The sequence below is a fragment of the Nyctibius grandis genome, chromosome 22, assembly GCF_013368605.1.
Source record: "Nyctibius grandis isolate bNycGra1 chromosome 22, bNycGra1.pri, whole genome shotgun sequence".
NCBI lineage: Eukaryota > Metazoa > Chordata > Aves > Nyctibiiformes > Nyctibiidae > Nyctibius > Nyctibius grandis.
This window is the reverse complement of record NC_090679.1, coordinates 7,812,089-7,833,183: the sequence shown is the minus strand read 5'-3', so window position 1 is coordinate 7,833,183 and position 21,095 is coordinate 7,812,089. Positions and strand designations below refer to the sequence as shown.

Sequence of the window (21,095 nt, the reverse complement as noted above, 5' to 3'; positions counted from 1 at the left end):
CAGAAGGAGATGGAGATGTTAAGAGCATACCACAATTGTATTTGGGTTGCAAAATTAATGTTAAGATATACTTTGTGAGCAATGAGAGCTGACAGTCATTAATAAGCAGTCCACTGATGCCCTTAACTGGCCTCTTAAATTCTCTTCTTCATCTTTTTCCAACTGTCCTAATTCCAGTCTATCCTGCAGTATTTTCAAACCTGCCATCTATCACCCCACTGCCTATAGGGTCATTTTAGACTCTCTAAAACAAACAGAAGTAAAAGACCACGTCACATTATGCGTTCTCCCACTATAGTATTTTAACCAGTTACACAGCAATTTAATCAAAACACAATAGATGTCAGTCCTTAGCACTAACTTAGTACTTCCAACAGTAGCTAGCACTTGACTGAAAGCATTTGTAAGGAAAGCTGCATCAACCTGGCAATCATCTTCCCTTTACTGAATTAATTTCTTCAGTTCTTTCAACTCAGTGAGACTTTCAGCTTTGTGCACTTGCAGAGTCACTTCTGTCAAGGGACAAGCCAAGACACTGTTTTGCCTTTCCATTTGTTTCTAGATGCAGAAGCCTTTAGCTGGACAAAGGTAGGAACTTTTGTGAGTTCAGTAAAAGGGAGACAGTGATGATGTGCAAGGGAGAGGTACCAGGAGTCACCTGTCTGAACCAAAAGGTGTCTGGGAATATCCCATGCAGTTGGAGAGAAGAATTACAGGCAACTGGATGGCCTTATAGAGCTGGGACACAATGTGAAGGATGCTGTAGCTGAACAGGTGATATCTGCAGCATTTCACTACAAAGACAGTGTGAAGCTACAAAAATTGGATGGTCAGGACACAGTCCATGCACAGAAGAGACCAAAAATACTCTCAATTGCAATGGCTAGATCTACAAACCTTAGATCTACACTTTCAATAGCCAGAAAAATCAATAAAATTCAATCCTGGGTCTTCTTTCAAGGTGTTTAAAACATACTATTTGTATCACATAATATGAATACTGCTCTACCAAGCAAAGGACATATTCCAGTGGCCCACAAGCTAACACAGTTCACAGGGACCAAGATGTTTTTAGCTAAAAAGAAAAAAATTAAGATAGTGCAAGCTAGTTAAGTTTTAAAACACATTTTAGTAGTTAGTGTCATTGAGTTTTGTTAAAAAGTGACCAGCAGGGAGTTCTGATGTTCCCTTGAAAAAAGGACGACTTTTTTTTAAGGTTACAAAGAATCACAGCAGGTTTAACATTTTTTAAAGGCCACAGCTGTTTCCCTACATCTTTAATCGTTGTGCATCTTGAACATTGAAGTCTTCCATTGCCATGTACTAGGTTTAATTTTGTGGATTTTTTTTCTTTTGTACTAGAAGTGTTTAGACTCTGAGGTGAGGTGGCAAGACTTAAGTGTAGTAAGACTTATCTGATCCACTGGCAAAGCTGGACGGTCTCCCCGTGGTCACAGGGAAATGGGATGTCCAGAGCATCCTGTGCTCACAAACGGGCTGCGAGCCAGATGCAGAGACACAAGAGTGAAGCAGGGACCACAGAAATGGTTGACGCCAGGAATGCAGCAGTTTTTACATTCTAAATCCCAATCAGAAATTCATTTCAGCAGAGTAAAATTAAATGAGCATTGGAGGTACCTTTTGAAATAGTTAGTGCTGGGGACCACTGTGATCGTAGAATATCGAGACAAATGCTGCCATTACTGTTAATATTTGGATGATAGATTCTTGTTGTAAATGCAACCTGCAGAAGAAGGAAAATTTCAGTGTAGGCTCACAAATGTACATTACACCATCTGGTAATGAATAGATTTATGTTATAAGCCACTCACCTTAGGTGGTTTGAAGGGATAATCTGTTGGGAAGTGAATTGTCAAGAAAAATACTCCACCTTGATAGGGACTGTCATTCTGTTAATGAAAAAGAATCATTGCAGTTTGAGGAGTTATTACAGGACGACTAGTTATAAAAAGCTAGGAACATCAAATTCTCTCATACTTACTGGTCCCATTATTGTAGCTTGCCAGTGGAACACTGAAAAAAGAGAAAGATTTACTTCAGTTTGGAGAATTTCAAGTAATGAACTACTTACTTCCAGACAAAGCAGCACAGAAAAGCCTATTTTAAAAACAAAGCCTTCTGCAAGGCTGCAGGGAAGCAAGCCAAAAAATGAAACAGAGACAGAGCAAAGTACTCCGCACTCCACATCCACTTGGTCCCCACTTTGGGACTGCTGTGGTGCTGCACAGATGATGTGCCCTGCAAAAAATCCCATTACAGTAAAAATCCAGCTAGCTATAGTCAACATTTCAGACCCAACAAATGTATGAGCTCAATTTTGTAGTTTCCAATGAAGCACCTGAATCAAAGCCCAGGTTCCCATGACTGCCCTCTTAGAGCAAGGTACAGAATGAACTCATACCTTCCTTCCGTAGGATCTCGTCTACACAGTTAAATGGAGAGTAAGCCTAATGTATGTACCATATGTAAAGAGGTAACCTAAGCCAGTGCTATCTTGACTGAATGTTTAAGCTTAGTCTCCACAGAGGCCTCAAGATTTCATTAAAGCAGCAAAAAGCAATACAAGTCTTAAGAGAATGCAAGAATGACAGTCTGCTCAATACCTGGGAGCAGGAGGTGCTAGTACACACTTTAGGTTAAACAGACAAAAATCAAGTCTCACTCGTATGCGTCTGTCCAAGAAAACATCTTAATGTGGTAATGCAGAAAATTAGTGAAGAATGTCTTTATGCTGCAGAACGTAAGGAAAATTATCCAAGCTGTTAATCTGTATGATGCACATCAGGAAGTTGGAGGTTCCTGTGTTCTCCAAGGGCTGAACACCAGCCTGTGCAAAGAGCACCAGCTGAACAAATTATCTGTGAAACTACCATGGGAAGTTTCCCTCTGTGTAGGTGTCAGCTACGTCGTATCTTCAGAACTGGGAGCTGTACAGAAGACTCCAGTTGTGGCAAGGTAAGTCTTCAAAGACATAGAAGCTAAAGACACCTGCAGCTGCATACTTAAGTTGCAGCTTGTGCCTACAGCTTTCAAGACTACCTGTGCCAAAAGGAATTTGGCCCAGAGTGGCACTACCTCTTCTAACCTAGCGTGAGTAGTTTTTAATTACACATGGTACAGGCGTTACAGCTGGGACTGATCTCATACAAGGAGGAGAAAAAAAGCAAAGTGGGAGCAGCCCTGGCAAGGGGAGGTGAGGCAAGAAGAGTGTTTGGTTAGAGCAGCAGGTTTGTTACAAAGGGCATTACAGCTGGTAACACTAGATAGCACTTTGAGAAACTCTACACCCAGTGTAGAGTCAGGAAATCAAAGACAGTGGCTCCTGAGTCCATATGTAGTGTTCACCCATTTTCAGTTTCACAGAAGTCTGTATCGCCTGCAGTGGGACAGTGAAAACCCTCAAACAAGAGGACAAAGTGGCAGCAGAAACCCAGCAGTGAAGATGGCTAATCACAGAGAAACCATCAAGAATTTCACAGGAATCAGCAGATGCTGGTAAGAGTCACTGTGACTGCACTGGACCTTAACCTGCACACTGCCACACACTGAAAAGAGAAGCTGATACAACCAACCATTGCCTTAAACTCTACAGAAACCAGGAAGAAAAATGCTTTCACAGTGAATCTTAGCATTTTACAAACTAGAAGGGTGGGGTTTTTTTCTGGCTCCTACCCCAGCCCCAAGGAAAGTGCTTGTTTAACCTAAGCTTTAGATTCTCACAACATCCAGGACAAGTTTGATGAACTGAAAGATCTGTCACGCAGAGCTTACTTCAATTGATTCTTTACTTTGAAATCAGCCATTCAAAGTTATTTACTAAGCAGAGGAGCTGCTGACTTTCAGGTCGCTAAGCACAGGTAGCAACCAAGGCAGACCTGGAGCACAGGGACCTCAGAGAAGACACCTTTCTGTGACTGCCACTGCTATCCACTTACATACATCCAAAGTGTTGCTCTCAACAGTGGAAGTCTTCCATTAGAGGTCTTTCAGAAAGAAAGGTGGCATGAGGAGAAGGATTGAATATTACTGCTGAAGACAAAGCCTTAAAGTAACTTCTCATCATAACCATTCACGAACTTATGATACCACCTCCTCCACCAAACGACCTCCATCACCTCTGATATCCTTTGGAAACTATGAAGTAGTTTATCATGGCACAAATCACACTTGTAAATTTAAGGGCAGAAAAGCCTCAGACCGGCTCTACATCTTAGTAATTAATTTTCCATGAAACTACAAGCTTCTCTGAAATACTACTTTGAAAGCAGAAGTAAGTTGTGGAGTAACTAGAACAAGCTTGACACTACTGCTAAAAACCCTCAAACCAAGCACAGCTTTCACCTGTTTGAAAGCATTGCTCAACAGTAACATCTCCACTCATTTCTGTATTTCAATTCTCAGGTTTCAAGTGCTTTTTTAAATCTAGTCCTAGATTTCTATAGGAATGTGTAAGTTTCTACACACTTCAGTGCTTCTGAAGAGTTCAGAAATTACTCAGAAAGATCTTGGCAGCTAATTTTTTCCTTTTAGGAAGAATACCCAAGAGTTCTTAGCGCAGAGATGGAGGGTTTCCCTACTTCAATATCCCCTACCCACGAGCTTGGATGCTTCGCTGAACAGCACACTTAGAGAGCCCTCAGTGCACAGCAAGTTCAACAGGCATCCCAGCCAAAGCTTCCAAGTGCTCTTACGTAGCCTTTCCTACACGGCAGAGCTGCTACAAGAGAGTGTAAACACATTCCCTCATCTCAGGCATTTATGCATTAAATGGCAGTGCATTTAATGCACGCTGCAAGTACCTGAATTTACCCCAAGGCCCGTGGTAAAATTATAAAGCAAAACATGAACTTGCAAGTGTTCTTGTCTCATTGCAAACATCCTACTGCTCTTACTCACCTAAGCTATGACCAAGAGTTTAATGCTGCTATAAAAAAAAAGTGTAAAATCCTTTTTAATATGGAAAAGACTGTACAGCTTGCAAAACCACTGCAGTTTAAAGGCCTCTCACAGAAAACCACCATAAAGTACAGGGCAACAATTAAGTTGCCTTACTCACAGCTAATCAAAACAGACTGGGGACATTACCTAGAACTAAAATATAGAGGCACCTGTATAAACACCATTAAGTCAAGTCACATGATCTATCTTGCCCTCCTCGCTAGGTAAAAATACACGTGCTAGATGACAGCAGACCTTAGTGTAAAATGATGTTAAGACAAAAATTCAGGCTAGGACTTCAAAGAATAACTCCTTTTTCCCCTGCTTTAACACAGCTCCTTCAGCTTTGAAAAGGACAGAACAACAGCTCCAAATCACACACCAGGTGAACCACCTTGCACAGGAAAGATGGCCAGCTGATGTGTAGGCCAAAAAGATAGTCCTAGGCTATCCCCTGGCAGGGCCAACTGAAGTGAGAACAGTTTTTAAACATAACAGTACTGTGTGATTTAAGGATGCTCCACTGCACTTCTGCCCTCATACCTATGGCCAAATCAAGCGATGAGTTAGTCACGACAGCAGGATTCAGACATTCTGATTTTGCTTATTGAGAAAGCCACAAGTTAATATTCCAAACTGAGTGAAATCCTGCCTAAAAATAAAGAGCCAAACCTGGTTTTCAGTTCTTATACTCTGGTGTGCTCTATAATAGCACAAAACAGATTAAAGAACAACCACTGTTTCCAATGTTCCTATAACTCATTTGATAATAGTAACTATTAAACTTTTAACAAAATCTAACATTACTTCATGATTTAAGCTTTAATTTACCAACTAGTTTTCCTTCCATTCACATTTTAACCTCTTATCCCCAAGGACTACACGTAGCCCTCTTACAAAATGCAGTGTTAACCAACTCCTGTGTAAAATAGAGTTAACCCTGACCTTGCTGCACCAGCGCCTAGGATTAGGCATAGATTGTTTTACTTCTGCTGGACCATGTGACTACACTATATATAGTTTAGATATCTCAGTAGTTCAGAAAGCTTGTATGAAGCTGCTTGCTGCTTTGGCCACAGAGCTCCTGAAGTCTCCTAACTTCTGCAGACAGCACGCCCTACAAGAGGGCCAGAACAGTTACTTTGGAAGGTGTAACTTCAGGTGTCTTCAGTGCAGTCACCCAACCAACACAATGGGAGTGACAGATCTCCAGGGACACACAAGGAAAGTACTAAGGGACACAGAAGGGCAACAAATGGAAGAACCAAACGCAACAGAAGGGTTCTCGGTAAGGAACTGCATGTCCTGTTTTAGAAAGAAAAAAGTTAGAGAGTGCCAGTGTTTGCTGATAGCAGCATACTTACTGTCATCACCAACAGGCCCTGCTGAACACTGTGCTGGAGGATCACGTGCCAGATCGTTCAACTCCTAGAAAACAGGAACAGTTTATTTCATTTAACTTCAAATACAATCGTGTTATTGTTAAAAAAAGCTGCTAATAGCACTCTGGCTATCATTCTTGCTCATGAACACAACGCTCACAGCAGTGAAGTTTTCTGAAACCGCAAGAATGGCAACACCACAAAACTGATAGCCAGGACCCCAGAAAGCAAAGATGGATCTTAAATCCAGGTAACACGTATGGCACATGCACCAGTCACCTCTCCAGGTTTCCACACTCTCTTAGTCACAGCAATCCTCATCAAGTCATAGCATCTATCAGGGTTGCTTTCATTGATAGTAAAACTAAAGACATCCCAAGCATTACCAAGGCATTATACACTCCGCTCTCTCCAGGTCACAGCGAGATAAGATGGCCTCAATCCAACAACTCTCGGTATCAGCCTTATTTTATCCCCTGTATTGTAACAGCTCCCAGGTCGCTCCAGCTACAGTGATCTAGTTTATCACCTGAAGCCTGCAGTAGCCTTTCTGCAGTATACAAAACAATCATCTGTGGTTGTTTCACCTCCAGATGCACACACCAGTGACTACAAGTGGTTACATGGAATAAAACACAAGGCCTTCTGTACCTACAGAGCTGCTAGCCCATGAATGGAAATCCTCACTTTTCAAGTACCTCAGTCAAATTTTCCTCTGAAGAACTCCTCTTATGAGTGCCAGTTATGCTGGTTGAAGAGGGTGAGTGATTCAGAATACTTCTGAACGATATCAAGTTTCAATTTGAAACAGAATTTCAGCCCAGATCAGAAAGAGAGTCCACACTGTCAGCATGTGAGCAATCTGCTCAGGAAGTGGACATTGAGTGGGAAGGGCAAACAGAGTAAAACTTCAAGTCAAACTTTGCTATTTCTGGAGCAGCCGCTGACCTCCTTTGCATGACAGCCCCAAACACATTAACTTTTTCCTGTGCTAGCTCTGGTCTAGAAAGCTAAACATAAACACCAGACAACTGTTACGAGGACAACTAAATTGAGCGCTCAGGAAACCCTCCCATGCCGTCCCCAGCTCGCTGCACGTTCAGCTTTTCACCTCACAGCCTGCAACATTACCAGCAACAGTCCCCAGGGGACTTTCAGATACCAGATTTACCTGAAGCTTTTGATAGACAAAACATTTAAGGACAATGACCAAGACAAGCCGATTGCAGGAATGGAAAAGGTTGTCACTTAAGGGCCTTTTGTTATTTACAGGCAGTACATAAGCTCTCGGATAGATGATCTCTGGGAGTTCCAGCTTCTGCTTCTCATGAATTGGGAAGCCACCTCTAACTAAACCCTCTTCTGTTGCAACAGCAAAACGCTGCCTTCCACCAAACAAGCAAATCCCAGGATTCCTCCCTCGAGATGCAGTCCCCCAGAAGTCTTGCAGTGGAGGTACAAAGCTTCACATACCCTGGCTACTGTAAAGCATACACACATTTGGTTTTGCTCTCAGCAGCTCCCAACTTCTACAGAGCCCAGCTGAAAGCCTCCTGAGTCCACACCACAGACCACTGAAGCTTTCCTAGTGCTCCCACTGAGCTTCTTACAGTGCTGACCCAAGCAAACCTTCCTCCCACACTTTGTGCTTCCACATGGACTTGGACAGAGTAGCTATTGAGCACGCAGCACCTGCTGAAGAGCCTGCTCCCTCCTGAAGGTGGAGAGCACCTCCAGATATCCTCTGAAGGAGGAAAGCCCTTCAGAGTTGTCAGTTATGCACATCAGTTCAGAGTGGCCAACTTTACCAAGCGAGGACTCCCTCCTTACCTCCTGGTTGCAAGTATCAGCCAGCATGAAGGTCAGTAACACGCTCTCACTCCCCACCAGCACACATTAAATATGTGGGCTATCATCCCGAGCAACAGAATACTGCTCCACCCTAGAGAGCTGCCTGGACTGTACAAGTTTTCAGATAGCAACAGTCAAAAATACAGAGGGGCAGACAGCACCGTGCTCTGCTTCAGCATCAGCGAGCCAAGAGACACCCTGCGCAATCGGGGCGGCAAAGGAACGCGCAGCCACTTACACACAGCTTCATGGCACCCGAAGGCCCCGTGTGCTTCGTGGTCAGTCTAGTCACGGCTACAGAGAATGAGGTGAGACTCCACATGCACCAATTCAGAAAAACAGGAATACAGGTACTCTAAGGGTGTATAGAGGATGGTCCACCTGCAAATGCCATTTGACTCTAATCTTCTGGAAAAGACAACGCTACAGTACTCAAACCCCCAAACACACCTATTACAAAACCCCACATCTAAACCTTTCTTCCTTCTCATCCCCTTGCATAAATACGATGCAATCGCACTAGACTTGGAAGGAGTACAATGGGAAGAATCCACGGTTCCCATTAAGACCACAACCTACTATGGGTTATATTCAAGAACCTAGCGTGCACCTTCCCTACTACAGAGAGGAAATAGTTACAAACTATTGTTTGTAATAGTTACAAAGCTGCAGCTTGAGCACATGTTCTACCAGCTGGCAGAATGCACAGCTCCAGAGCTCTTCACCCTCCATCCCACTGCTCAAAAGTGCTGCTTCACCAAACGGGATAAAACCACACACCTTCAGGGATCCGAGGGAACACCACACACGAGGGAAGTCTCACAACAGGGGCAAAGGCAACAGTGAAGTTCAGTTAGTAGCAGCCCTGTTTCTCATCAAAATGCTACTTCTTTCTCTTCAATCTTCTGTTCCAGCTAGAAGGAATACTTTGGTTTTCTGAAGCCGTGTATAGTATCTCACTGGAAAGGGATGACTTATAATGAACCCTTATACCACTTGTCTCAGTGATGCAGCTGCCACCTAAGGCAGCGTTTCAGGTTCTGCTCTATAAATCCACAGATTGAAACATCCCAGATTAAAAGGCCCGTGTAAAAAGCAATGCACGAGCTCCTTGGGCTTGGAAAAACTTCACAACAGCTCTCAATTCAAGCCCCCACAAAACCTCCCAGCTTTTGTAGAACAGCAGCTCTGATAACGATGAGGAAGTTTAATCCCCACCAGGCACCTCTGGAGCACAGCCACTAGCTGCAGTAGTGTCGGTTGCCCCTGCACACTGGACAGGCTAACACACCACTGGATCTCTTGCAGGACACAGGTGATGGCTTTAACACACCACGCTCTTCAGGCTGCTGATACATTCGTGGGACTCCTGCTACTCACTGTCAGACCTGTAGACCCAAGTTTACAGACAGGAAGGGTAGCTACGTACGGCTGCATTTACCCAGGTACAAATGAGAGGAGCACGCGCTGCCGCAGCACAGGGCCAAGCTTCTGCACCTGTCCCAGAGGTTACTCTGCCTTTTGAAGGCTCCTGCACAGTTTCCAAGGTACTGCTAGCACAACACCAGACCTAGCGACGTCTTTGCTTCCAGACGTTGCTGAGGGAGACTGAGAAACAGCTGGTTTGTAACTCAGAACGAACAACTTGGGAGTTCACACAAAACTGGATTTTATAACACGTGGAGGATTCAATTACAGTTTGGTATCACCTACAAACCAGCCACTACTACACGTTCAGACCCCAAGCTGCAAGGCCTGCTGTACTCCCTTGTGATCTGGGGAGGCTTGGTGGTCAATGATCAAGTCTGATCTTGACAACACCGATTTTAAACCAAACCCTGAGGAAAGCTGTACCTGGTTACCATTTGAGACAGAAGGTTTTGCTTTAGGAACTTAGAAGTGAAGACTCGAGCAGCCTTGAGATGAAGTTCCAGTTTGAGTTACTCAGCTCCCAGGACGCTACCTCACCACAAACTGCCTTCAGCTGGAAAGCCAACGTACAGAACTTAAAAGTTTCTGCCATCTCCCCTACAGCAAAACACCCTTGGGGTTGGGCCCACTGCTGAGGATCACACCATTAACCTGACCCATCTTACAGCTGAAAGCATTAATTAGTTCCTCAGAACAAATGAGGAAGTGGAAGCATGACGCAAAGCAAGGTTCAAGGTGTCTTGCTTGCCCAAAGGCCAAGTTGTATGAAACTACTACTATTACATCCATGAACTAAAAAGTTTTGTAGCTTTCAGGATATCAAGTTTTACCTTCAAGTTTAACCCTGCACATGTATCAAGTTACAATTAGTTTTAATTGTAAACTCCAAAGACATTTGTTAGAGACGTTCAAATTTCTTCCTCTAGACAACAATTTCCTCCCCAGTCTAACATGTTCCTGGTAAAAACTGCTCTTGCCAGAAGATAAGACTAGTTGTAAGGATTAAGTTAATGCTAATACAGCCTTCAATAAGAATAACCAGCGTAACTGGCAACAGCAAGAAGCCAACCACGGGATTACACAGCCAGCGTCCTTTAGCAGTCAGTCCCAGCAGCCTGAACAAACCTCGGTACACAGCAGAGCTCCCCAAACACACTCTGACATCGATGTGTGCCCCCAAAGATTACCCCAAGCCCTTTCAGCCTGGACTCCAGGGTCTTTCCTCCCTACTGCAGTTTCAGCTTTAATTTACTCAGAGACCACACCATTACCTTCATTATAAGCCTAATGTTCACTTACAGCAGCAGCCGGACAGCATAACAAGCTGTTAATCTGACTTCAACAAGTTTCTTTGCCTGAAGCCCCGACCCCTTCTGTGACAGACAGTTCAGGGCTGTGTCACAAAATGGTGATTTAATCTGACCACAAAGGAACCTTCAGCCACTTCACCAAGAACTGTCAGCACCCTCAAACAGAGCAATACAGAACCAAGGCCCAAGTCACACAGACATCACCCTGCCCCACCTCAGCAGCAGGACCACAGCGCAGACGAGCAGAGGTCCAACGTGGGCATTAGGTTGGGCACAAGCCTGCGGCACGTTCCTTGGGCCAGCAGGTTCCACCTTCAGGGGTCACAGAAAGTCCTGCGTAGGGTGAGAGCCCACATCCACCACACATTTCACACAGCTCTGCTCTCTACTTGTCGAGCGGTCCCTCCGCAGGAGGTAGCACTCACATCTCCACACCAAGGGCAGCTCACCCATCCCCTATATCCATAGGTGCTCTCCTGTCTACAGGACTTTTGTGATTCCAGAGTATCTGTCATTCCAAAGCAACCTCTCCTTTAACAGGAGCACTTTAATCCTTTCCCTTTGACAGAATCTGCTTTTTTAATACTTGAAATGACTCAGATCCCCTGACTTTGACTTCTTACAAGACTCTGACAAAGTTAGAAGGCAAGGAGCTAAGTGAGTAGCATGGGAAAAGTCAAGCTGTAGGAGACACAGGAAGAACACCAAAACAAAGTGTAACTTCAGCAAGAACATCAAGGCCATGCGTAACCTCCTCCTGGTGTGCAATCTGAGTATCAGGAAAGCCCAGCGAGCAGGAGCTTAACCAGTGTCCTCCGTCCTGGTGCCACACAAGGTATTTCACACAGAGGGGCTGTGCTGGCAGCTCCACAACAGCAGCAAGAGGGACCAGAAGGACCGAGTCATTCCCACTGGCAGAACTGGTGGCACAGAAATATAACACAAGGTTTGCTCAGCACAGGTAGCACGGGTACAACTCTGAACAGCAATGCCACTCAAGGAGCCAGCAAGTCTAACGCATCCCACCGCAGGAGTGTTCATTTTGGCAGAAGCAATACTCGATCTCAGAAGGTCAAGCAGCTCTGGACTACAAGCAAGGCCATCATCTTCTGCAGCTGCCCAGGGACATCACTATGGAACACAGCTTAGTTCTGTGAAGTATTACCTGGTTTTTGGGCCTCTACATTCTAAGCAGTAGTAAGTCACCATCCCTCTGCTATAAGAAAATGTTTTACTTCAGGAGGGTTGAAGCGCAGCTTCCGTTTCCCTTCCCCCTCACTGTGGGCTCCATCAGGCAGTTCCTACAGGGGAACCCAAAAAAGACAACGAACTCACCTTCTACTTGCTCTCCCATTCAAAGCAACTCCACACAGCGTCCGACTTCCTCAGCTACAGGTAACGTATTTCCTAACACTAAGGGGCACAGATGGGGATGGGGCTGAATTCAAAGCGTTTCAGCTTAAACCTTACAATGGAAGCTGTTCATTATGGTCCTGCAGCATCACTCCTATCCTACCTCTGGATATCTTCACATTGCAGTTCTTATAATATATATGTGTATGATAAAATAGGTCATTGTTATATATATAAAAATAATAATTAAATTGTTATACTTCATTGTTACCCCTGTGCTTCACAGGGACTCTGGCTGGCACCACTGCCTACATCTAAACATTTCTCCCAAGAAGAGAGTTCCAAGCTTTGGACCCGCAAGCACCTAAGCACAACCGAAGAGCAGCACAGCCTGACAAGCTGCAGTGAATTACACAAGCAGCAATCTGATCGCAGCTCTCAAGTCTGAGCGTCTGCTCGAAGCCCAGCTGCTGCTTTGTGCGGACACGCTGCCCCGGCTCGAGGCGCCGGACAACCCCGAGAGCAGCCGTGTCACCAGAGACACGCCGGGACGGGCTGCGCAGGCTCTTGCGCTGCCTCACGCACCAGCAACAACTTACCCAGCTGCACACAACTTGTTCTGCCCCTCTTCCAGCCCAGAGGCCGTTTCAGGTAATGCTGTGACACTATCAAAGGTTTACTCTTGGGATTTTCTGCTTGTTTCCAAGTTCTCACCCCTGTGTTATCTCCAAAAAACTTTGGAGAAAACCTGGTGGTCGAGCATAAAACCCAAACTGCCCAACAGAGACCTGAACACTGATACAGAGAGCGATAATACCCTTTCAAAATGCCTCAGCAGCAGCTTTCCTTCCCATCGCTTCTTTGTACTCCACTCTGTTGGGATTATTTCTCCTTAATCCACGCTCCGCAGGCTTTTGTTCTTGCCACAAGGTGCAACAGCAAAGCTTGGAAACTTGCTGTTCTCCTCGTTATCCTGACAGGGATGGTCACTAAATGTAAGATGCTGCTGCTTTTCCCAGAGACCAGAATAAAAACAAGATGATATGAACCCTCTCCACAGGGCTTAGAATAGCTGCAGTGTAAACAACCAGTAATTCTTACTTAAGTAGTTGAGCGAGACAACCACAGTAACTCAAATTAAGAGTGCTCCTTTCTAGTCTGCAGCTTAACTCCCACCTAACTTTTAAACCCACTTTTTCTAGCAGTCCAGATGCTTTATTTCCCTTCACATACTTTGTTTCTGTTGGAAATGTTGCCTACAGTCCTGCCCTCTCCCTTCTCCTCAACAGCCACCACTCCTGCTCCACTGCAACCCTTGGTCCTTCGCAGAGCTCACCCACTCCACTGCTTTGGCGATGCTCTCGCTCCTTCCCAAGGCTTTAAAGCCTCCCGTAACCTTCCACAGCCCCCATTATCCCTCAGGATTCTTTATCTTTGAAAAGCAGCATGAAGAATCGCTCCGCAAGCACCCAGTGTTAACAAAGACTCGACACATCCAGCTCGTCTCCTGTTAAAAACCACACACTAGAAACACGAGGGCTCTGAAAGTGTAAAACCCTGAGCCTCGGCACTCACTAAACCACAACAACGCAGCGTTCCCCGAGCTCCCCGACAGAAGATACCCCCTCCCCACAAAAGCCACAGAACACGCCGTGGAACAGCCTTCACGTGGCATCGAGCATCACTAAAGTCACTGACAGGACGCTGCAGACAAGCGACGCTCGGCTGGAGCACAACTTTGTGTAACCCATCACCACACACTTATCTGTAAGTTTCAATACACTGAAGTTACAACCAAAATCCTTCCAAGCTCTACCTAATTCCACGAGCATACATAAGCCTTCAAGCTCTCTTCAATTTTCTTCTCCACCTTAGCTTTAATTTGATCAGTACGACACACGAAGCTTCGCAAAAACTTCAAGATAACCTACAACCAAAGCAAAGATGTTAACACGTAATCCAAACGACACTGCATGCATCACAAGACAGAGCCAGCAAACTCATCTTAAATGTTAGGCAGCAGGTTCACATCTGGTTCTAGACAAAAATTAGATGTACACAGTAATTGAGACCAGAAAGCCTCCGGGAGGACTGGCTTCTACACCTGGACCTTGCGTGGAGACTCCAAACTGACAGCTACGTGTTTTGCTGGGAAAAGGCTATAAATTCCCTGCCTGACTCACCAAGGTAATAAAAATGTACTTCAATAGTCCTCTCTTTCTTTTTCCTGGTAAAAGCTACTACGATGATCCAGCACAGGACGGTTTAAGACTCCAGGGGACTCAGCAGCGGCGTTTTGCTAAAGGCCAGGGCACCGAGTGCTGGGCTCCGGGAGCGGGGGGCACCTCGCGTGCCCTCCCCTACAAGCCCACCAGATGACTCGGGTCGCAGAGCGGCACCGGCTCCATTGAAACAACAAACCACGCTATTTTGGCTACTTGAAGGCGACAAGTTCGCCCCGCTGAGCGCTCCAGCGCCCGGCACCCAGCCCCTCGCTCCCCGAGGCTGGGGAAGAGCCTCCCCCCAGGAGGCTCCCAGCCGAGCCCCGCCACAGCCCCCAGCCCGGGCACCGTCCCCCCGGCGCGGGGCGTCCCCCGCTGCCCCCACGCCCCGAGCGGTTCCCGAGGGCGAGGACCACCCCCCCCCCCCCCCCCAAGGCCACAGCAGCTGCCGCCGGCTGCCGCCCGCCCCCGGGCCCGCCGCCCTGCCCCGCCGCCGGCGCCCCCTCGCGGTCCCCGGGCCCGGTCTCCGGGGCCACGTTGCCTCGGAGGGGCCCGGAGCCCCCGCGGGCCTCAGTCTCCCCCCACCGCGGGAACAACCCCCCGGGGACACGGGAGGTGCCCGCTGAGGAGGGACCTTCCCGGGGTGAGCGAACAAAGCGGCCCGGCACGCTGGGCCGCAGCCCCCGCTCCGGCAGCCGCGGCCCGGCCCGCACGGCCCAGGGAACTGCTGCTCCGCTCCCCAGGCCCGGCTGCCGCCGCTGCCTCGGCCCCTCAGCCGAGGCCGGCACCGGAGGGACCCCGCGGGGCCGGGGCCGGGCCCAGCGCGGCCCTTCCCTCCCTCCCGCCGGGCCCGGGGCGGCGGCGGCCCGCCCGGGTTACGTAAGGCGAGCGCGGCGGCGGGGCCGGGGCGGCGCGGGGCGGCGGGGCCCTGCCCTTACCTTGTGGATTCTCTTCAGCGCCATTGTGTGCGCGAGGGCGGCGAGGACGGGCGGGCGGGGAGGGGGCAGCCCGCGGGGGACTATTTTCCGAGGGGGTGGGGGGGGGGAAGGAGGAGCGCGGAGGTGGCGGCGCGCGGAAGCAGAGGGGAAGGGGGGAGGGGAAGGAGAGAGAGAGAAGGGGGGGAAGGGAAGGAGGAAGGGGAGGGGGCCCCCCCAGAAGGCGGCGGCGGAGGGGCGGGGGGGGCCTGCGGGCGGGCCGGGCTGGCGCGGGGCTGCCCTGCGGCGCCGCGGGGCTGGAGCTCTGGCTGCCGCTGCCGCAGCTCCTACCGCATCCCTCCGCCGCTTTATGCGCCGCCGCCTCCTCGCCGGCCTTCCGCGTATCACTCCGCCGCGTCTCCCTTTACCGCCGCCGTGCTCCCGGTGGGCCGCGGGGTTGGCGGGGCCGCGGCGGCTGCCGCGGCGCGGGCCGGAGCCGGGAGCGAAGCGGGGGGAGGCCCGGGCGAGGGAGAGGAGAAGCGGCGTGCGGCGGGGACTATTTGTGCTGCGGCCGCCGTGGAGAACTCTCCAGAAGGGGGAGGGGGAGAGCGCGGAAGGATACGGCAGCGGCCGTTGCGTGAGGGGCGGGCTGGCGGCCGGCGCGTGTGACGGCGGCTTCTCGCGAGAAGGCGGGACGCGAAGAAGTCCCGGCCGCGCCGCCGCTGTGGGGCCGGGCCGGGCCTCAGGCGGCACCGGTGGGCCCGGGGGGGCCCCGACGGCTCCTGTGCGGCGCTGCCAGCCCGGGGAGAGGGTGGCCGGCCCCCGGTGCCCGCGCTGAGGCCGCAGAAGCCCCGAAGCCCCTTCCCGGAGGAGGGCCGGGGCCTGTGGGGCTCCCCGGGGAGGCGGGGGCGGGCCCGGGACGGGCAGTGCCTGAGGGGACGCGTTAAGCGGCCTTGCGAGGGTGCCGGTGACACCCTGCACCTGCGGGGTGGCGCGGGGCTCTGCGTCCCTCACCGTGGGCAGCGGCACGGGGCTGGCGCATGGCAACCCCGCGTTAGGCCTGGGAGGGCTCAGGGACCAAGTTCACCGAGTAGATCACAGTGTGGCGGCGTAATAAAGGCTTGAACCATCGGTCAGACTTTATATAGCAAAAAAAACCCCTCAAATACCAGGGTCACGCAGCACAGCAAAACCACAGTGGCCAAGGGCTCCGGACCCGGCAGGCCAGCGGCGGCGTGGAGAGAGGCAAAGGCTCTCCAGCAGTGCCGGTGCCCACAGCCCCAGTGCCAGGGTCAGAAGAACAATTTATTTCCATCCAGCATCCCTATGGAGAGCACTGACAAAAGTACAGTTGTTCTCAGATGACTGAGCAGCTTGTATCAAAAAAAAATAAGTCATCAAATAATCCTTCTGATGGCTACCAAGCAGCTGAAGGGTTCTGCGGAGCTTCAGCGAACCTCCGAGCCCCGTAACCACGTCCTGTTTGTGTAGTGAACGATCACAGCGTGGATGGGCAATCGCTGTAAACAGCTCAGAAACGAAAGGGCAACCTCTCTTCAGGTCTGAATCATCAGAAACCGAGCAAACGAGGCCAGGAACGGGACACTGCCTGGGATGAGGGCTGCGTGCGCATGTTCAAACAAGGTAGCCATGCAGGGCAGTTCAGCCTAGCAACCAAACCACCCGCACGTACACAAACCCGTGGGACATCTTGTAAGACGTTTTAAAACCTACATCAAATTGGGAATCTCTTCTGTTGGTCCTGCTTCCCTTCCCATTGCCAGCTTTGGATCACGAATTGGGACTGGACGGTTGCCTCTCTGTCTTAGGCTTGTGGTGGCCAGTGCCCTGTGCTGTTTGCGTCCTTCCAAGTTGGCAGCCCTGCTACTGAGTCGAGTGAGAAAAATGCCAAAAGCATTTTTAATCAGGGTTGGAAGTCGTAAGACTTTTCAAGAAGGCATCAGGTTTTGTTCCTTTACAGGCACTCATACTTTCCTATGACGCCTGGTTTCCTATAGATTTCTCTCTTGTGTAATTAACATGTTTAGTGAATTATACTACAACTTTCTGTTATTGCCTGTGTTCTCCTCACCTAGTGCTGCAGCGGGGTTGTTTTCCACTGTTCTTGTCGATCCCACACCTCCTGTGCATCTCTTGGCAGAGAGGGATGAAAGGCTTGAACAGGAGACTTTAGAGGTAAGTAAAATACTCAACTCCAAGCAGCAAGCAGCAGCTCTGGCCTTGGAGCTCAGCTCCAAAACTTCCCCTGGGGTCACTGTGGTGATCTCCAGCAGCGCTTGCCCTGGCTTCTCAGGAGCCTGGGGACTGCTGCCTCTCAGCGACAGTTGTGGTCTCTTCTCATGCTGACTTTGCTGCCAGCCTTCCTGCAGCAACTCAAGATTCTGGTGGCTTTAGCATCGAGTGACTTTTGAATTAATCTCTCCTCCCTCCTCCACATTTGGTATAGAGAAAATAAATCACAGATTCATAAAAATGGTTTTCTGGCTTGTTTTTTTTTCAACTACTTTGGTTCATTTTGTAGCTTCTCGCTCTTTTCCCACTTTTCTGTTGCCTTGTGGGTTGCCAGACACCCCTTGATGGCAGGAGAGCAGACAACAACCCTACCCCTGCTCATGGCTCTGCCACCCCCAGCACAAGGGAGCCTGCTGTCCTTTGCCACACCAGTCTCCACCAGCATGGGGAGCAGGGAATGCTCAAATACTAATCCCAAGCTGTCCTGGTGGTAAGGTCCTCGCAGTCCTGGGTCAGAGGCAAAAATGCTTTTCATAGAATCATAGAATGTCAGGGGTTGGAAGGGATCTCTGGAGATCATCGAGTCCAACCCCCTGCCAGAGCAGGGCCAGTCTAGGGCAGGTTACACAGGAACGCATCCAGACGGGGCTTGAAAGTCTCCAGAGACGGAGACTCCACAACCTCTCTGGGGAGCCTGTGCCAGCGCTCTGTAACCCTCACAGTAAAGAAGTTCTTCCTCATGTTGAGGTTGAACTTCCTGGGCTCCAGCTTGCATCCATTGCCCCTGGTCCTATCGCAGGGCACAAGTGAGAAGAGGTTGCCCCTTTCCTCTTGACACCCAGCCCTCATATATTTATACACATTAATCAGATCCCCTCTCATTCTTCTCCAGGCTAAAAAGCCCCAGGTCTCTCAACCTGTCCTCATAAGGCAGGTGTTCCAGTCCCGTAATCATCCTTGTAGCCCTTTGTTGGACTCTGTCCAGCAGATCTCTGTCCCTCTTGAACTGGGGAGCCCAGAACTGAATGCAATGCTCCAGGTGAGGTCTCACCAGGGTAGAGTAGAGGGGGAGGAGGGCCTCCCTCGATCTGGGGACACACTCTTCTTAATGCACCCCAGGATACCATTGGCCTTCTTGGCCACAAGGGCACATTACTGTCCCATGGATAGCTTGTTGTCCACCAGGACTCCAAGGTCCTTCTCCACAGAGCTGCTCTCTAGCTTTTCTTCCACTCTTTTCTGCTTTCCTCTCCTGTTGCCCAGCCAACACCTGATCCCAGTCAGGCAGTCTGATTCCGCTTACTAGAAGTGACATCGCAAATTCCTCTTTACTAGATGCTCCCTTGGTCCAGTAGCTTTGCCCCTTGCCCAAACTTGGCCCATCTCTCGACAGGGCAAATGCCATGTCTGGAATTGCAATCATGGTGGTGACTGCTGGGCACAGGAGAGGCTCCTTCTCCTCGGCCATCTCTCTGGAAGAACCTTCTCTTGTTTCTGGGGCAGTTTTCAATATATCTTCAGGTCCTGTAAGGACTTCACTTCTCAGAGGTCTGCACATCAGCCAAGGCTAAAGTCATCTTTTCCCAGTATTCTCAGAAAAAAAAAAAGTGTTGGATTTTGTCCCCAAATTGGAAAATTATTTTTGGCTCACGGTAGCAACAGAAAGAGTCTGGATTGCTACTTTTTCCTTGTCAAGCTTCGAAAAGTCCTCTCTGAGTATTAAAGCCTTGTAAGGCTCAGTCCAGGGAATAAACGATTTTGAAAAGAGACAGGAAAGCAGTTTTGTTGTGGTTTTAATACCAGGGATAACTGTGATCTGCTGTTTCTTACCAGATGGATGTGAACTTCTCTAAGAGACAAGAAATGGAAGTAGAAGAGTAATTTTCATCACTGTTATTCACAAAGTCAGTCTCCTCAGAGCTGCTGAAAGGAAAATCTCAGCTGCAGCCTCTGAGGTTTGGCCTGTAGCTGTAAGTGGATGGGTGTTAACTTGCTGTAGGCTGTGGGGAATTGAAGACTGGGCCATGTCTTGTCCAGAAGGTATTTTCCTCAACATTCACAGTTAGGTCTTTGTCTGATGTGGCAATATTAAACACTTCCCACTGGAGCTCGGACATGTCTAAAAACGCCATGAGATGCAAGAAAAATCAGGCACAAATAAACCTAAGATGACAGGGAGCAGAGCCAGGGAACACCTGGCCCTGTTGAGCTTGAGGTCAGGGTTTCCCCTCCTGGCTTTTCGCCCCATCGCACTATGGTTTTTATGTCCTTTGTCTTCTCTTCCCCTTTGCTTTCTCTCTTTGCTGAGGTTTGTTGTTTAGATTTCTCCTTCCTGGTCCTCTCTGCAGCACTTTCTCACTGCCCGTCTCCCTGCGGTCTCTTGATTTCTACTTTCTCTTGTCAGGATTTCCTCATCCCACCTGCTGGCTTTCTCCCTTGCTTCTCTTCCACCTCGCCTGCGACTTTTGCAGGTGTCCTCTTGCATTTCTCAGTCTCTTCCCACCCCTGCACTGAACACGAAGACAGTGGGATTGACCCATATGCACTTTCCTGTATCCCATATCAGATTGTGTCCTGGTCCTCTTCTCCAAAATGATGACTTCTGGTCACCAGCACTGGAGAAGATGCTTTGGGCTGCATCTGCTCTGAAAATTTGCGGCTGTTCCCCATCCGCAGCAGCCCCTGCTGCAGAGAAAGTGTTGTTGTTAGGTAGATGCTGTCTCCCCATGCCAGCTGCTGCTGGCCCCTGATGCAGCACCCCACCACGGCATTTTAGATGTTCAACCTGCAGCTTTCTGCCTTCTCTTGGGGAGACAGCTGGTCCTGCAGACCCGGGGCGCTGGGGGATACTGTGGTCTCTTGTCCCAGGGGCACCACTGTGCTCTTAGCTTCTGTTCCAAAGAGAAGCACTGAGCGATCTGCTGTCTGTGCCTGCCAACATCGTTCCGTGCCAACATCACCCGCTACGAAACAGCAGAGCATCACTGGAGGAGTTAGCTGAGTCCTGCCTTATCCTCAGATGACTCCTGCCTCCAGGTTGCTCCAAGCCCCATCCAACCTGGCCTTGAACACTGCCAGGGAGGGGGCAGCCACAGCTTCTCTGGGCAACCTGGGCCAGGGTCTCACCACCCTCACAGTGAAGTTGTCTCAGGACTGCCCCTTTCCCAGAGCTCCAGGGGGTCTGGCATGTCCTTTGGGGCTGGAGAAACACTTCTGTGGAGTGCTTGGGAGGAAGGTGGGCAGGGAGGGCGTCAGCAGGCACTGCAGATGGCTCTCAGGGCAAAGTACTGGGTAGAGCAAAGCAGGGAGGTTTCCTGCACTGTGGGACCACCAAATGTCAGAGTTGCCCAGGCCTGACCTCCTCTTCTTCCACCTCCACATCCTGCGTGGGTGGAAAGTGAGGATGTTCGTGTGTGACTG

At 49.2% G+C, this 21,095-nt stretch overlaps 1 protein-coding gene and 1 long non-coding RNA gene across 2 annotated transcripts in view; one reads left to right on the top strand and one right to left on the bottom strand.

The window, feature by feature from the left end:
* The window catches only part of UBE2D2 (ubiquitin conjugating enzyme E2 D2), a 29,320-nt gene extending 13,582 nt beyond the window's left edge, over nt 1-15,738 (bottom strand). The window contains exons 1-5 of the mRNA XM_068417228.1: nt 15,447-15,738; nt 6,324-6,387; nt 2,003-2,034; nt 1,833-1,910; nt 1,639-1,744 (exon numbers count right to left, since the gene is read on the bottom strand). Of these exons, the coding sequence (XP_068273329.1) occupies nt 1,639-1,744; nt 1,833-1,910; nt 2,003-2,034; nt 6,324-6,387; nt 15,447-15,470 (304 nt within the window). The 5' untranslated portion in view covers nt 15,471-15,738. The remainder of the gene's footprint in view (nt 1-1,638; nt 1,745-1,832; nt 1,911-2,002; nt 2,035-6,323; nt 6,388-15,446) is intronic.
* On the top strand, nt 15,028-17,869 carry LOC137672809 (uncharacterized). The gene is made up of 3 exons (XR_011049649.1): nt 15,028-15,151; nt 17,519-17,618; nt 17,737-17,869. It is a non-coding gene; the product is annotated as an uncharacterized lncRNA (long non-coding RNA).
* The last annotated feature ends 3,226 nt before the right edge of the window (nt 17,870-21,095 follow it).